This window comes from Nansenia antarctica (genome assembly GCF_963989245.1).
Source record: "Nansenia antarctica genome assembly, chromosome: 2".
In the NCBI taxonomy this organism is placed as follows: Eukaryota; Metazoa; Chordata; class Actinopteri; order Argentiniformes; family Microstomatidae; genus Nansenia; species Nansenia antarctica.
Genome location: NC_137675.1, coordinates 28,445,720 through 28,464,457, shown reverse-complemented (window position 1 = coordinate 28,464,457; position 18,738 = coordinate 28,445,720). Strand labels below are relative to the sequence as shown.

General features: G+C 46.4%; 2 protein-coding genes across 2 annotated transcripts in view; one reads left to right on the top strand and one right to left on the bottom strand.

Annotated features, from left to right (window-relative positions):
- The window catches only part of LOC308150069 (lipid transferase CIDEB-like), a gene marked incomplete at both ends in the record, with an annotated part of 115,452 nt that overhangs the window by 37,972 nt on the left and 58,742 nt on the right, over nt 1-18,738 (bottom strand). The window lies entirely within an intron of this gene.
- Nucleotides 5,861-12,745, top strand: LOC308151723 (non-structural maintenance of chromosomes element 4 homolog A-like; the record flags this gene model as incomplete). The annotated part of the gene is made up of 2 exons (XM_080524636.1): nt 5,861-6,641; nt 12,549-12,745. 2 exons carry the CDS (start codon nt 5,861-5,863, stop codon nt 12,743-12,745), a joined length of 978 nt encoding a protein of 325 aa, XP_080380762.1.

Below are 18,738 nucleotides of genomic sequence, written 5' to 3'. Positions count from 1 at the left end.
AACACGCATGAGTGAGGGGGTACTTCTGGCATGGCAAAACAGCTCAAGGGGTACACAAGACAAAAAAGGTTGGGAACCACTGGTTTAGCAGACGCCTTTATCCAAAGCGACTTACAATTACGAATTACAGGGACATTCCCCCTGGAGTAACTGAGGGCTAAGTGCCTTACTCAAGGGCACACTAGTAGTGGTGTGGTTTCAGGCGGGATTTGAACTCACAACCTTCCGATCACAAGTCCAACTCACTATCCACTAGACCACCACTACCCCTAGTAGTTTACTGAAGTTAAACTACCTAGTTTACTGAAGTTAAACTAACTAGTGAACCCCTAGTAGTTTACTGAAGTTAGTATGAAGGAGACATGAGGGGGTGAGGCATGGAAAGCCAGGTGAGGATGAGGCCAGTGGAGGGGGAGGCCAGGGGAGGGGGGAGGCCAGGGGAGGGGGAGGCCAGTGGAGGGGGAGGCCAGGGGAGGGGGGAGGCCAGGGGAGGGGGAGGCCAGTGGAGGGGGGAGGGGGGAGGTGTGGGAGGCCAGGGGAGGGTGAGGCCAGGGGAGGGGGGAGGCATGGGAGGCCAGGGGAGGGGGGAGGCCAGGGGAGGGGGAGGCCAGTGGAGGGGGAGGCCAGGGGAGGGGGGAGGCCAGGGGAGGGGGAGGCCAGTGGAGGGGGGAGGGGGGAGGTGTGGGAGGCCAGGGGAGGGTGAGGCCAGGGGAGGGGGGAGGCATGGGAGGCCAGGGGAGGGGGGAGGCCAGGGGAGGGGGAGGCCAGTGGAGGGGGGAGGTGTGGGAGGCCAGGGGAGGGTGAGGCCAGGGGAGGGGGGAGGTGTGGGAGGGCAGGGGAGGGGGGAGGTGTTGGAGGCCAGGGGAGGTGTGGGAGGCCAGGGGAGGTGTGGGAGGCCAGGGGAGGGGGGAGGCCAGGGGAGGGGGGAGGCATGGGAGGCCAGGGGAGGGGGGAGGCCAGGGGAGGGGGAGGCCAGTGGAGGGGGAGGCCAGGGGAGGGGGGAGGCCAGGGGAGGGGGAGGCCAGTGGAGGGGGGAGGGGGGAGGTGTGGGAGGCCAGGGGAGGGGGGAGGTGTTGGAGGCCAGGGGAGGTGTGGGAGGCCAGGGGAGGTGTGGGAGGCCAGGGGAGGGTGAGGCCAGGGGAGGGGGGAGGCATGGGAGGCCAGGGGAGGGGGGAGGCCAGGGGAGGGGGAGGCCAGTGGAGGGGGAGGCCAGGGGAGGGGGGAGGCCAGGGGAGGGGGAGGCCAGTGGAGGGGGGAGGGGGGAGGTGTGGGAGGCCAGGGGAGGGTGAGGCCAGGGGAGGGGGGAGGCATGGGAGGCCAGGGGAGGGGGGAGGCCAGGGGAGGGGGAGGCCAGTGGAGGGGGGAGGTGTGGGAGGCCAGGGGAGGGTGAGGCCAGGGGAGGGGGGAGGTGTGGGAGGGCAGGGGAGGGGGGAGGTGTTGGAGGCCAGGGGAGGTGTGGGAGGCCAGGGGAGGTGTGGGAGGCCAGGGGAGGGGGGAGGCCAGGGGAGGGGTGTGCAGAGAGTGCAGTTACGACGGTCCAGATGTACCTCGATTAGTTAGTTTGATTAAGCTCATTTTGAGTAATTAATAATTATTAAGAAATTACCTTGCCCCCGCCCAGCTAGGTTTCCCCCCCTTTTTTCTCTCTTTGATTTCGTTTATTGTTTTCTTGCCATTTGCCTAAAACACATGTTGTGTGTCCAAGTAATGATGCCGTAGTTCAGTTGGCGGTTTTTTGATGTATTGTGCGCTCGCAACAGCAGAGCAGCCGTCCGTCCGAAGTGCGAAGAAGGACAAAAAGAAGATTTGGTGACCGAGATTTAACGGGATAAATCAGACCTTAGTAGATAATTTGACAACGTAAAGTCTTAAGGTGAGTTTACACATTCACATCTCTTGTGCAACGTTTTCCATCATTATAAGCCAGCTAACATTCGTTAGCTATGAGTCTAACGATTAGCTAGCTTTGTGTTAGCCAAGCCACTACATTTAGGCTACTCCGTTCACGGGTAAGTCATATATATCATCATAACTAGCTAGGTAGTAATATATATCATCATAACTAGCTAGGTAGCTACAGTAAGTCATATATATCATCATAACTAGCTAGGTAGTAATATATATCATCATAACTAGCTAGGTAGCTACAGTAAGTCATATATCATCATAACTAGCTAGGTAGCTACAGTGAGTAATATATATCATCATAACTAGCTAGGTAGCTACAGTAAGTCATATATATCATCATAACTAGCTAGGTAGTAATATATATCATCATAACTAGCTAGGTAGCTACAGTAAGTCATATACAGTATATCATCATAACTAGCTAGGTAGCTACAGTAAGTCATATATATCATCATAACTAGCTAGGTAGCTACAGTGGCTAGATAGTCTAATTCCATTTAGCATGTTTTTGTTGTTGTTGTTTTTAGTTCAGCTGTGGAGCCTGATTGCCATCGCAAACCCTTGCAGCAACAGATTAACACATTTTGTTAATTAATTTATCTGCATTATGACTATAGGATGGTGGGGGGGGGGGGGTGCTCAGCATTATACCAAACACAGTCCCAATTTGTGTGTTGATGAGAGATAATTTATTTGTTCTCTTTTACACCCTCATAGGAGTTCTGTAATGACCAGGCACAGGAAGATGGACCACCATCCACCAGGGGTCGTCCATCCCTCGGACAAGACTGAGACAGCAGGCCTAGTCTTTACACCCAGACCTCCCGCTGCTCAAAGACCACGCCTGGCCTCCACCCCTGATAAAACTCTCTCCTCTCCTCCAGAGCCTGCTGAGGGTCACAAGGGGGTCACATCTGAAGTATCCGGGGGGTGTAGTTCCGCCTCCGCCCCCACCGCCGCATTCAGCCTCAACCAAAACCACATGGTGTGTCTGCCTCTCGTCTCGAACGGTCAGCTGTTGTGGGCGCGCTCAGAGCAGACCCAGGAGCTGGAGGGCACAGAGAAGCTGGTGGAGGCCTTCAACGTGTTTCCCTACCTGACCCTGACGGAGACGGCCGTGCTCGCCCAGAGCTGCTCCCTGCACCCCGACCAGGTCCGAGTGTGGTTCATGGTCCGGAGGCTCCGCTTCGGCATCAGATGGGACGGCAAGGAGATACGCGAGGTGCGCAGCAAACTCTGCTGCATTCCATTCCACCCCCCGACGCAATCGGCGGAGGGGGGGAAGGGAAAGGAGGCAGAAAGGGAGGAGGTGGCGAAGGAAAAGATGCTGGAGGGGCGAGTTGTCCTCAGGAGGGAGGATGTCAACAACAACAACAACAAGCACAAACTGTCACCTGTCTCCACCCAGGTTAGCCGCCTGTCGTCCGGGGCTTCACCTGTTCTTCGGAAGCCCACTTCCACTGTTGCTTCTCTCAAACAGCACAGACACAACAACAAACCAGGGCCCCAGAAGAAGAAAAAGCCCCAGAGCACAAGTCCGTCCAAGCCAGGCCCCCGGCCGAGGAAGAGTACAGCTCAGCAGGCCATCCTGAGGCAGGCCTTCCTCACCTGCCAGTGGCTCACCAAGGAGGACTGCACACTTTTGCAGGCGCAGACGGGTCTCACCCGCCATTACATAACCCAGTGGTTCAGCGACACGCGCTACCACGTCAAGCAAGGCCTCGAGAGATGGATAAGGGAGGAGGATCGCTGTAAGATTATAGCTGAGGTCAAAGAGAGGCAACAGAGGAAGTCACAATAAAAATCTTCATTCACTGTTCATTCATTGTTTTAATCTTCATTCACTTTATTGCCTCCAGACTCACATGTTCTTTCTCTTTTCTTTATGAATAAACAGTTTTTTCCTTGTTCTGCAACTATTTCTCCTCATTTATATTTTGTGAGCTGCATCATTGTCAACAGATGAACTACACAGATGAAATCATGTATATAAGAGAGTAGGAGATGAATGTAATTAAAAAATGCCATCTTTGTCCATCACACATTATATCATCACTGTGTTTAACATGGTACAATTGATAGAAAAAGAGGATTATATACATCAAACATATTTGTATTCTAATTTGTACAACCAACTTTTCTACATTTTACATTATACACCAGCAGCATAATGTGTTAAGCTTATCATACTCATTGTACATATTATACTCATAGTATTCAAAATATTACTCGAACAGAAGGTTGCCACGATTGGCACAAGTACATGTTGTGATCAGCTCCACATCTTATCTTCTATTCTCATTAGACCTGATGAGTGATTAGCCAATCACAGAGGGTTAGGGTTAGACACTCCCCTAATTCCAGTACTCAATCCGCTTGTTAAGTCTGACGTCACACGTGACGTTTAGGAACTTCCGGGGCCAAACCAGAAATTCTCCGCACCAGAATAACAGTTGTACTAGCGATAACTTACCATTACACTATTATTATACTATCATACTATCTATAACTAGCTAACAATTACAAAGTTAGTCAACAATGGCTGAACCTGTGAACCTTTTCACGATCACGTCTTTCTTTAGTGAGGCACCATTGAGAGTTAAAAAGGGTCTAAATTCGTTCAATTCCAACAAAGTGGTTAGTGTCACGGTTTTCTCAGGGGGTATTATCAAGGGTAGTGTCCAGGCATCCATGAAAAAAAAGATTTACGAGGTTGAGGTGAGTTAAGTTAGCGGTAAGTTAGCTAGTTGAGATGATATGCCATGTTCTGTCTGAGGTGAGTTAAGTTAGCAGTAAGTTAGCTAGTTGAGATGATATGCCATGTTCTGTCTGAGGTGAGTTAAGTTAGCAGTAAGTTAGCTAGTTGAGATGATATGCCATGTTCTGTCTGAGGTGAGTTAAGTTAGCAGTAAGTTAGCTAGTTGAGATGATATGCCATGTTCTGTCTGAGGTGAGTTAAGTTAGCAGTAAGTTATTTATGTAAGGGTGGTTAGGGCTAAAATTGTTTTCAATGCAGGTGCACGTTGAGGGTCAGTCTGTCAGGTACAGCACCTGCGAGTGCCCAATCGGCAGAGACAAGTGCCACCATATGGCTGCTTTGTTGATTTGGGTGGAGAAAAATGTGTCCCGTACCGACGTGGAATGCGTGTGGAAGAGGGCAAAGACACCGAAAACGAATGAAATTGCAGCCAAGAGAGTGTCTGAGATGACTCCATCCACAACACAAGGTTAGTAATTAATTAGCAAGTGGTGCTTACGTTGTTACTAAATCAATACAACACATATTCTCAATTAGTATTACTCATTTCATACTATTATTTCAGCTGGAATCAAAAGACCGGTCACCCAGGAGGACAAGGAATGGGCACTGGCATCCCTGTCCAAACTTGGCCGTTTTACTGGGATGGGGTGGATTTTGAGTCCAGAAATGCCTCAGGTACGACTTATGTCTTTTGTACTTTGATATGCTTTCCATGTTACCAGAAACATCCCAATTACACAATTGAAAGGCGCTATAGAAATTAAAGTTATTATTACACTGAAACCTCATTGACTTACAAGGAAATCATTCTTATTTGTACAAATCTGACACTGTGCTTAACTTTGAATCTAGACTCTCCCTATCAAGACCTTTGATGGGCTTGTGACCAGCCCAGGTTATGCGCAAGCTGAGCACAAGGCTCTTTATGTGCTGTCATCACTTGCAGTTACTGAGGAAGAAAAGCAGCAGATTGAGATAGCCACAGTTGGACAAGCAAAGAATGTGTTATGGTAAGAAATTGCATTAATAAGAACAAAACAAGAAACAAGCCAAATCAATTACTATTAAATGAAACTGCTCAACTTTGCAGACACTTATAGAAATTGTAGCAACTGCTAGCTGCAACAGGTCAGATTGTTTTACATGTAACTGTAATCTTCATAACAGGTCAGCATATCGACTCCCGTAGACATGAAGGATGATGATGATGACCCGGCTCGAAGGAGAGAGATCCGGAGCAAGTACCGAGTCCTCATCAGCACAGTGCAACAAAACCGAGAGGACATTTTGAAACTCGACAACAACAAACTCACTGAGGTTTTGGAGGAGACCAACATACTTTATAAAGAAGTTCGTCAGGCCCCGGAGGCAGTGCTGGATGCCCAGCTCCTCGTTCTGGCAGCAGACCTTGGCAAAGAGAAGGCCAGCCAACTGCCTGCTGGGGGATCTACTTTTGACCCGGCTGCCTTTACTGAGAACCTTCTCTCCTTCATGGGGCTGAATCGATTGGAGGAGGAGGAGGAGGAGGAGGAGGAGGAAGAGAAGGATGGCGCAACCGGCGGCTACCTACCCGCTGACGCCTGGCAGAAATTGGCTAAGAGAGCAGAGTGCTGCTTCAAGACAGCCCCGACCTTCCACTACATGCTGGGCTCGTTCCTGGCAGAGCCGCCGCCACCACGGCAGCGGAGAGAGAGGCAGAGGAAGGTGCCTGGCAAGGACGCCGAGAGGACCATGCCCATGCAGTTGGAGGAACACGAAGAATCCCACCAGGAGGCAACTGAGAAGGAGGTAGAGAGGATTCTGGGATACTTGCGAAGCTACTTTGCTGATGACCCCACCACACCCATCTCATATTATGAGTTTGTCATTGATCCCAACTCGTTCTCGCGGACAGTGGAGAACATTTTCCATACGTCTTTTCTGATCAGGGACGGTTTGGCAAGGATGTACCTGGATAACGACGAGTTGCCTTGTATCGCTCCTAATTTATAATAATAATAATAATTTTGCCATTTAGCAGATGCTTTTATCCAAAGCGACTTACAGGGACATTCCCCCTGGAGTAACTGAGGGCTAAGTGCCTTACTCAAGGGCACACTAGTAGTGGTGTGGCTTCAGGCGGGATTTGAACTCACAACCTTCGGATCACAAGTCCAACTCACTATCCACTGCGCCAGGCGAGGGGAACGATAGTCTGTTAAGGGTGGGGAAGAAAGTGAAAGAGGGGGAAGAAGGGGGAAGAAGAAAAGTGAGGAAAAAGAGAGGAAAAGGGGAGAAAAAGAGGGAAAAGAAAAGGAAGAGAGAGAAATTGAGGCTTCTTTTCCATTATCTACATTACATAATAGTCTCAATGTATTCTAAACAATTAATGCACAATAAAAAATGTCGCCATTGCCATTTTTGTATGGGGGGGAAGAATGGTTCAGAAGGTCACCGGTTCAAATCCCACCATAAACAAGAACAATTAAAAATGTCTCCAAAAGTGTTGTTTTGTGTAAATTCAAAATCACTTGAGCCAAAAGTTGCTTTTTGTGACATAACAGAAGTTTATAGACACTAGCTGTTGTTTTATTGATGTTTAAACATCAATAAAAAGAATAATAGTATAATATTATATATTATAATAATAGTACAAATAAACAAGTTAGCCTCTTAAAAGCCCTGAGGTTGAATGAATAACTTTTTTACAAAGAGAAGAAGAGAGAGTTACTCAGAATCAGAATCAGAATTGCTTTTATTGCACCAATGTACAGGTACACAGAGTAAAATTCTTGGGTTCAGGTTCATTCAACATTGGCATTGCAGCAGAATACAAGATCAGTAATAAAATAAAGTATGATATAAAAACAACAAAATCAACAATCAATAAGCAGGATATGAGAACAACAAAATAAACAATCAATAATAGCAGCAATAGTATCAGTAGCATCAATAGCAGCAGAATGCAAATCAACAATAAAAGTAAATGAGTAGGGTGATAAGAGACTACAGCAGTACTACAGCTGCACCAGTCATGCTGCTGTAGAACAGTGGTGTAAACAGCTGTGCAGATTCCAATGACATGGGATGTAATATCATACAGTATGCAATAATATAGTTCAGATATGATACAGTACAAGTTCAAGTAGTAGTCAGGTGGTGCATAAAATGCTGTGCAGGTAGCAGTGAGATGTAATACACTGTCATACACACCGTCTATGTCTCACTGCTACCTGATGTAATACACTGTCATACACACCGTCTATGTCTCACTGCTACCTGCACAGCATGTTATGCACCACCTGACTACTACTTGAACTTGTGCAATATGGTACAGATAAGGAGCAGTACATATGTTTCAGTAGAAGTAGTGTTCAAGTAATCAGGCAGTATGTAGTTAGTTATAATACATATTATTAATGCAGTGGGGTTGGTTTGGAGGAGACAGACGTTTGCCTTCCTACTTCCTCATCTTATCCAACTAGTGCTCCTTAGTCAGAGACTAAACGAGGGACAATGCCAGATGAGGGGCAGGTGGACCTTTGGGACAGCCAGATGAGGGGCAGGTGGAGCAAACAGGGTTGAGAAAACGACAGGAGGGACAGCAAAGACAAGGGCGGTAGGGGGGGGGGGGGTTGGTGGTGGGACGCAAAGTAAAAAATGAAAGTGGGGTCAATGGTGTCGTCTTGGAAGTCCTCATCCTCTAGTTCCTCCTTCGTGGCCAGGTCCTCCAGCAGCTGGTCAATATCCTCTGCCTCAGGGTCCATGTCCTGCAGGGTTCTCCCTGTCTGCCTGTACAGGTAGTCCACACCAATCATCTCTCCTTTTTGACGAAAGCAATAATCTTGTTAGTATAAACATACACACAAGCACAGATATGTACAGTCAAAATACAATACTCCAGAATTGTTACAGCACTACTGGTTAGATGCTGAACTGCATTTGATTGTCTGGTACTTGTACTCTGCAATGACAATAATGTTGAATCTAATCTAATCTAATCTAATATCTATCCCTTCCCGTCCCCTGACTATAACCATATACAATACACAGTACCGTGAAGGCTATACACTGGGACTGATCTAAACCTATGCCTCTATGCCTGAGCTTTAAAGAGCAAATAATAAAGTTTGGATGAGTAGGAAAATATTAATAATAATAATATAATAATTAATAATAAGTCATCAATCAAATACCAAAACGACTCAAAGTTAGAGGCTCTACACACAACATACAGTATGACATAGTACAGTATGCGTAATGTAACACTTACAGACTATTTATAGACAATAACCCACTACACATCAGGCACACACAACAAATGTGCCAGTTCAAAATCTTTCCACATTATAATGCACTGTTAATACAATCACATCTCTAATATCCGATCTCGTCAGCACATAAATACATGAAGGCTCGCGCAGCTGAGCTCAATGACAGCCAAGTTATGAATATTTCGCCAGCAAACCAGTGACAACCACATATTTCATCATGAGATATTAGTCATTCAACTAATACAAGATAGCTCTGATTTAATAACTCATTATCGTTGTCTTTATGCCCTGTTTTCAACCAACGTAGAACTAGCTATCTATCGGCGGGCATCACCGCGTCTGTCTCTCGTCAAAAACGAGAGGTGCAAAGTGTTGCTATGAACTGACAACACCGTATTAATTTATATTAACAATTCCGTTGATAAAAACAATTTATAAAGCCAAGCTCAGTATCTGGACTTACCATAAACGGATGCAGTGAAGCTGAAGGTGACAAAACCGATGGACTGACAGTTCGAAATGTCATGAGTTGTTTGCATATGACGTGCACCACCAATAAAGCATTTGGGCAACATGATTGGCCACCACCACTAAAAGCATTCTAAAGACATGATTGGCCACCACCACTAAAGCATTCTAAAGCATTGATTGGCTGCACTAAAGGAACCACTAAAATGCGGGCGACATGATTGGACACCACTAAAGCACTTGGCGATATGATTGGATGTGCACGTTCTAATGAACCAGACTAACGTGCTCTAGGTAGCGCCGGGCGAGGGGAACGATAGTCTGTTAAGGGTGGGGAAGAAAGTGAAAGAGGGGGAAGAAGGGGGAAGAAGAAAAGTGAGGAAAAAGAGAGGAAAAGGGGAGAAAAAGAGGGAAAAGAAAAGGAAGAGAGAGAAATTGAGGCTTCTTTTCCATTATCTACATTACATAATAGTCTCAATGTATTCTAAACAATTAATGCACAATAAAAAATGTCGCCATTGCCATTTTTGTATGGGGGGGAAGAATGGTTCAGAAGGTCACCGGTTCAAATCCCACCATAAACAAGAACAATTAAAAATGTCTCCAAAAGTGTTGTTTTGTGTAAATTCAAAATCACTTGAGCCAAAAGTTGCTTTTTGTGACATAACAGAAGTTTATAGACACTAGCTGTTGTTTTATTGATGTTTAAACATCAATAAAAAGAATAATAGTATAATATTATATATTATAATAATAGTACAAATAAACAAGTTAGCCTCTTAAAAGCCCTGAGGTTGAATGAATAACTTTTTTACAAAGAGAAGAAGAGAGAGTTACTCAGAATCAGAATCAGAATTGCTTTTATTGCACCAATGTACAGGTACACAGAGTAAAATTCTTGGGTTCAGGTTCATTCAACATTGGCATTGCAGCAGAATACAAGATCAGTAATAAAATAAAGTATGATATAAAAACAACAAAATCAACAATCAATAAGCAGGATATGAGAACAACAAAATAAACAATCAATAATAGCAGCAATAGTATCAGTAGCATCAATAGCAGCAGAATGCAAATCAACAATAAAAGTAAATGAGTAGGGTGATAAGAGACTACAGCAGTACTACAGCTGCACCAGTCATGCTGCTGTAGAACAGTGGTGTAAACAGCTGTGCAGATTCCAATGACATGGGATGTAATATCATACAGTATGCAATAATATAGTTCAGATATGATACAGTACAAGTTCAAGTAGTAGTCAGGTGGTGCATAAAATGCTGTGCAGGTAGCAGTGAGATGTAATACACTGTCATACACACCGTCTATGTCTCACTGCTACCTGATGTAATACACTGTCATACACACCGTCTATGTCTCACTGCTACCTGCACAGCATGTTATGCACCACCTGACTACTACTTGAACTTGTGCAATATGGTACAGATAAGGAGCAGTACATATGTTTCAGTAGAAGTAGTGTTCAAGTAATCAGGCAGTATGTAGTTAGTTATAATACATATTATTAATGCAGTGGGGTTGGTTTGGAGGAGACAGACGTTTGCCTTCCTACTTCCTCATCTTATCCAACTAGTGCTCCTTAGTCAGAGACTAAACGAGGGACAATGCCAGATGAGGGGCAGGTGGACCTTTGGGACAGCCAGATGAGGGGCAGGTGGAGCAAACAGGGTTGAGAAAACGACAGGAGGGACAGCAAAGACAAGGGCGGTAGGGGGGGGGGGGGTTGGTGGTGGGACGCAAAGTAAAAAATGAAAGTGGGGTCAATGGTGTCGTCTTGGAAGTCCTCATCCTCTAGTTCCTCCTTCGTGGCCAGGTCCTCCAGCAGCTGGTCAATATCCTCTGCCTCAGGGTCCATGTCCTGCAGGGTTCTCCCTGTCTGCCTGTACAGGTAGTCCACACCAATCATCTCTCCTTTTTGACGAAAGCAATAATCTTGTTAGTATAAACATACACACAAGCACAGATATGTACAGTCAAAATACAATACTCCAGAATTGTTACAGCACTACTGGTTAGATGCTGAACTGCATTTGATTGTCTGGTACTTGTACTCTGCAATGACAATAATGTTGAATCTAATCTAATCTAATCTAATATCTATCCCTTCCCGTCCCCTGACTATAACCATATACAATACACAGTACCGTGAAGGCTATACACTGGGACTGATCTAAACCTATGCCTCTATGCCTGAGCTTTAAAGAGCAAATAATAAAGTTTGGATGAGTAGGAAAATATTAATAATAATAATATAATAATTAATAATAAGTCATCAATCAAATACCAAAACGACTCAAAGTTAGAGGCTCTACACACAACATACAGTATGACATAGTACAGTATGCGTAATGTAACACTTACAGACTATTTATAGACAATAACCCACTACACATCAGGCACACACAACAAATGTGCCAGTTCAAAATCTTTCCACATTATAATGCACTGTTAATACAATCACATCTCTAATATCCGATCTCGTCAGCACATAAATACATGAAGGCTCGCGCAGCTGAGCTCAATGACAGCCAAGTTATGAATATTTCGCCAGCAAACCAGTGACAACCACATATTTCATCATGAGATATTAGTCATTCAACTAATACAAGATAGCTCTGATTTAATAACTCATTATCGTTGTCTTTATGCCCTGTTTTCAACCAACGTAGAACTAGCTATCTATCGGCGGGCATCACCGCGTCTGTCTCTCGTCAAAAACGAGAGGTGCAAAGTGTTGCTATGAACTGACAACACCGTATTAATTTATATTAACAATTCCGTTGATAAAAACAATTTATAAAGCCAAGCTTAAAGCCAAGCTCAGTATCTGGACTTACCATAAACGGATGCAGTGAAGCTGAAGGTGACAAAACCGATGGACTGACAGTTCGAAATGTCATGAGTTGTTTGCATATGACGTGCACCACCAATAAAGCATTTGGGCAACATGATTGGCCACCACCACTAAAAGCATTCTAAAGACATGATTGGCCACCACCACTAAAGCATTCTAAAGCATTGATTGGCTGCACTAAAGGAACCACTAAAATGCGGGCGACATGATTGGACACCACTAAAGCACTTGGCGATATGATTGGATGTGCACGTTCTAATGAACCAGACTAACGTGCTCTAGGTAGCGCCGCCGCTACCTCCTCCTGTGGAGGAAGGGGAGGTGGAGGCTGGAGGGTCGTCCAGCCGACAGCAGTGTGTCATCTCCATCAGCCCTAAGAGCTGGAGGGAACTCATTGACGTCTTTGACATAACGGAGCCCTTGATCAATGCTCCAAGCACACAGGCTCAGTCAGATCTGGGTACACCTGCACTAGACAACTAGACACCTGCACTAGACAATTTGCAATCGCCTCACCACATCACATGCATATACCACATGAGTTATTATTGATTGTATTTAGTATTTTACTGCCTTATTGTGTTTATTATTCTTTTATTTCCACTACTTTTGAGAGGGTGCTCGTTTCAAGCATTACATTGTACCGTTTACATCTGTATCCTGTTTCTATGATAAATATACACTGATTTTATTTGATTTAAGTAGTTACATTTCCCTGACCCATCCCTCAATTGTTTACCAAAACAGTTGGCAGGGTGACCACTTTGTTGTTGTTTGAAACAGATTGCCTCATTAAATCTTAAATGTCTAAAAAATATATATATATATATATATATATATATTATATATATATATATATATATATATATATATATAAGGTTCTATCTCCATTTAGGGCAGTTCAGAGATATTGAGCGTCAATGTTTTTACAATCCATTATGTTTTGTGAGATGGAACCTTTGTATTTCATGAATTACAAACTCAAAAATGTCAACATTTAAAAAAATAACACCACACATGCATTAATAAACACCTAATGGATCAGATTATGTAAAAAACACAATTTTGACAAAAATGGAGATAGAACCTTATAATTCTAACGTCACGACAGGCTAATGTACATGCACACTGAGATGCACAGATTAGGGATGAGACTATATTAGCAAAATACTCTAATATTGATACAGTATCGGGCCACAGACAACCTACAGCAGGGGGTCTCCATGTCTGGCAAGGCTCCAGGGCCATGAGGACAGTGTTGTCAGGCAGGGACATGAAGAAGTCCTCAGAGTCCACCTCAGTCCCGTCCTCCTCACACACCAGGGACAGACACATGGTGGACAGGGACAGCAGCAGAGCCTCGCACACCTGGACAGACAGAAAGCCAAGGGATATTTTCAGGAAACAGTCCAACTAAGTGAGTATGAAGTCAAATCTGTATTATGTGTTGCATTTTCTCTCTCTCTCTCTCTCTCTCTCTCTCTCTCTCTCTCTCTCTCTCTCTCTCTCTCTCTCTCTCTCTCTCTCTCTCTCTCTCTCTCTCTCTCTCTCTCTCTCTCTCTCTCTCTCTCTCTCTCTCTCTCTCTCTCTCTCTCTCTCTCTCTCTCTCTCTCTCTCTCTCTCTCTCTCTCTCTCTCTCTCTCTCTCTCTCTCTCTCTCTCTCTCTCTCTCTCTCTCTCTCTCTCTCTCTCTCTCTCTCTCTCTCTCTCTCTCTCTCTCTCTCTCTCTCTCTCTCTCTCTCTCTCTCTCTCTCTCTCTCTCTCTCTCTCTCTCTCTCTCTCTCTCTCTCTCTCTCTCTCTCTCTCTCTCTCTCTCTCTCTCTCTCTCTCTCTCTCTCTCTCTCTCTGCTCCTCCAGAGTGCCGGCTGTGACGCCCTTCCTGGTCTCCCTGTCTTGGGTGACCACTCTGAACGGCAATTGCCCAAGTCATTTTTCAGTGTTTTACATAGCCTGAAACTACAGATTGTAAGCTTTCAAATGCTTTTGAAATCGGATTTTTTTTTAGGACGACACAAGTATTTGAATGTTGGTGCACCTCAGACAGAGACTGGGAGAAAAATCACTCTGCTGCAGCAACAAACGCTGTTAACAGCTAGCGGCTAACAGTGGTACATCGCTACGAACGTCTAACTACGTTTTTATAACATCACACAACATGCTGAGGGAACATGAACATGCTAAAAACACATAAATAGATGAACACACAGTCCTTGATTTTGAACACATCCTAAAACAAAAGTATGTTTACAAGTAAAGTGGTCACTTACCAGTAGCCTACGGCAAACGAGAACAGTGAATCCAATCCACAAATTATAAGTATTTAGTGATCGTTAAACTGTTGTTTGTTATATCGAGTGGGTACTTGATACTAGATATTGTTGACACAATAAGTTTCACTTTACGAGCCCTTTGAGTCAGCGGGTGGTTCGCACAAGCAGCCAGCTCCCTATATCCACGTGGGGCCGTTGCCATGGGAACATGAATGCTGTTTCCTGATAGGCTGAAGACGTTCCATAGAATCTGGACGTTCTGCTGCAACTGAACATGTCAGCGCTGGGTTGCGGCGCTTTGTTGTGGCGCGATGGACACTGGCCCCGTGGCCGCGCAAAGGGGGACATCTGGTCACCCTATTTATATGGTATCGGCCCAGAATGGTACCGGCCCAAAACCGGACCGGCCCACCGGGAAAACTCCAGATCCTCCCGATTAGCCACCCCGGGCCTGCCCGTCACTGTACCGACTTCTCACAGTAAACATGGTTCTCCCTCTCTTTGGAATCATCACTTTCTTTTCTTTGTTTTTAATCAATAAACTATTTTTGTATAGGCCTATATATGTCCAATGACAACAAAGGCACATACACAACAATCAACCAACCAGTCAATCAATCTAGGTGACAATCTGAAATTAGTGATTATTCGAAAAAGCAAGATATTATTTATTAATTTACAGTTAACCCACAGATAATGTTGATCTTTCACACAATGTGGGAATGACTAAATAGTCTTGTTAAGGTTGAGGTGGTGGGCTGACATCCAAGCAGAGATGTCTGCAAGACACAAAGAGATAGGTGGTGTTGCCACCTGTGAATCAGAGGTGGTAGGAGAAACCAGATCAGCGGTTCGAGCCCCGGCTGGTCACATGTCGAAGTGTTCTTGGGCAAGACACTGAACCCCAAAATTGCTCCCAGTGAGCGGGCCAGCGCCTTGCATGGCAGCTTGTCGCCATTGGTGTGTGAATGTTTGTTGTGAAGCGCTTTGGAGCAGCTCTGGAGGAGCAAAAAAGGCGCTAACCCTAATCCTAACCACCGCTGGACTGGCCATACAATCAGGTGGGCCGTGCTAGTTTTGGGCCGGCCGGTCGGGCAGCCCCCCCCCCCCAAAAAAAATAAAAAATATATAGATATATATATATATATATATACTGTATATAAAACTAGCGCGGCCGACCCCAAACTAGCGCGGCCCAAAATAGCGCGGCATCAACTAGCGCTGAATCAAGCGGCGGCCCCATGGGCTGGCCCAATCACATGCTTAGGCCCTGCTGTCCATCGGCCCCCTCCCCCACTCTGATCCCTCGGCCGACAACCCAAGTGCATTGTCATGTTCGTAGATAAGATAGTGAAAGGGGGTGCCCAGAAAATTAGGGAGAAAAAAAGTAAGAAGCTAGCAGAGGATGTGTTAAAAAGGCTTTGGAGGACTGAGTGGTCAAAGCGGCCAATCACTGGCCAGCAGAGGCGGGCTCTAGGAATGACGAGCGAGAGAGGAGTACTGGCAGGTTGAGGGAGAATTACGACGAGGATTGAGGAGGAATCAAAACAAGCAGTTTTACTAGCCCATGTAGTTATCAACAAACGTGGAATTACCCCCCAGTTCTGTAGGGTGTGTCTATGACATGACTCAGTTCAAGCTTATTGCACAAGTTCACGGTTTTCATTAAAGCCTTTAATAGTAACCTGGTCTGGTTATTATCTCCATGCATATAAGGACATCATAGTTCTAACCGGACTACCCACAGTGATTTGAACTATCCACCAGTCAAGTCTGTCTATATTTTTCAATGGTCCTTCGAGCCGGATAGGCAAATTACTGTGAAAGATGCAACACCCCAAACCAGATGAGATGGTCACCCGACCCAGAAGACGGGGAATAGTTCCCTCCCACCTGTCGGACTACGCCCTAAGCGGACCAGGGTCCCAGAGGCGGCTCCATACTATAGAGGTAGGGCCCCTCCACTCCAGGGCCACATCGCCGATCAGCCAAGGCAATGCACCAGACCAGAGAGAAATGTCAAAGGAGTGGGAACAGCTGACAAAGGAGTGGGACCAGACTATACAGGTATTGGGACTTGTTACTGCACTGAAAGAAATTAAGCAACAGAACAAAGAGCTCCAGCAACAGTACCAGAGCCTGGTGTCAAATATGAGAGCCCCATCCAGGTCTGCAACCCCACAGATACCTCCACGTTCCCGCCTGCCACCAAGCCCATGCGATCGGCAAGAGAGGTGGCACCCAACACCAGCCCGGATGCAACCAACTGGGTATCCTGCTGGCCATGGAGAGGAGTACTTCCCCCCTCCTAACCATGTTGAAGAGCTAGCAGAGGATCTCTCCCACCTTAGAGTTTCACACCAGGTGAAAGAAGACCCCTCTCACACACCATACTATTCTGCCTCTCCTCACACAAGCTACCCCTGTGCAGACCAGTATGGCCAGAGAACACAGTCACGGTCAGGCTACACACCACGTGGCCCATGGGATAGGTATCCAGATGGAACAGAGAGAGGGTACACCCTGCGTCATCCTTACTATGCAGAACCACCACCCCCCAGAGAGCGTACATATAGAGGACCCAAGCCATCAATTCCACAACTGACGTCGCCAGATCCAAGAGAGTTCTCAAGGATGAGGATTGCACTGGAGAACATCCTCCCGGATGATGCCACGGAGCGGTACAAGTTCCAGATCCTCACAGACCACCTGAGATGTGAGGAGGCCTTGCTTGTGGCAGATTCTTATAGTTACTCCAGACAGCCTTACACAGACACCATGTTAGCCCTCACCAAGATGTATGGTCAGCCTCACAAGCTGGCTGTGCAACGCATCGCAGAGGTGATGGATGGTCCAGATGTCCGCAGTGGAGATGCGAAAGCCTTTCGCCTGTTTGCCCTCCGTGTACGCTCACTGGTGGGCATGTTAGAACAGCTGGGGGAGAGAGGACTTGTAGAGCTGCATTGTGGTTCCCACGTCCACAGATTGCTGGGTAAACTACCTCATGACCTCACTGCCAGCTTCAAGAGGTTCATCCACCCCCTGAGAGTAACCATCCCCACGCTCATTGACTTTGCTGAGTGGCTAGAGTATGAACTCGAAGTGCAGGAAGAAATCAATCAGTGTGTCAGCTACGAGAGGGACGAGTCATCCAACCGGAGGGGGGAGAACCAGAGGGACTCAACACAATACAGCAAGACCACCACCATTCTCCTGGGTACAAATGAGACTGCAGCGACAAGTCCCCCCACAGCGCCTGCATCGGAGCCTTCAGCCAGCCACCAAAGCAAAGTGGAGGAAGGGAAAGCCTATTGTCCATACTGCGACAACACCAGCCACTTTCTGAACAATTGTACCAACTTCAAGCAGCTGAACAAAGAGCAGAAGGTGGCATGGATCAAAGGTAACAACCGATGCTGGCGCTGTGGCCGTGGTCATCACGCAGCTAAGTGCACACTGAAGGTCCCATGCAAGACTTGCAACAGAAGACACCTGATTGTACTGCATGAAGTGAACGAGAGAGCAGAGGATGAAGTGCCAGCAACGGATATCTGTCTCGTGAACACACCTAGCCAAGTCCTGTATGTCGACCGCCCAGTATCCAACTGTAAAGTGCTCCTGAAGATCAGTAAGGTCATCATAAGAAATGGAAACAGGTCATTGGAAGCATATGCTATCTTAGACGACGGATCAGAGAGGACCATCCTTCTCCAGGCCACAGCACAGAAGTTAGGCCTGAAAGGCAAGCCAGAAGATTTGGTCCTCCGCACAGTCAGACAGGAGCTGCAGGTGCTTCACGGGGCGGCCGTATCCTTCACCATATCCCCCGTTGCTGAGCCAAAGAAGAGGTACAAGATCCAGAGTGTATTCTCCGCCGAGCAGCTGGGTCTGGCAGAGCACACCCATCCTGTCGGTGCACTACAGCAGAAGTACAAACATCTAGCCTGGTTACCTCTCCAGCCACTGAATAGAGTTCATCCAGTGTTGCTGATTGGCTCTGACTACACACACCTCATCACCCCCATAGCGCCTGTTAGATTGGGCCCGCCTGGTGGACCAGCTGCGGTGAAAACACGGCTGGGATGGACTCTGCAAGGCCCAGCTCAAGACATCAAGCTTGATCGTGACCAGCCACAGTGTCTCTTCACATCCACAGCATCCCCGACAGACCCGTCCCCTCACGTGGAGAAGTCGCGGCAGATGGACG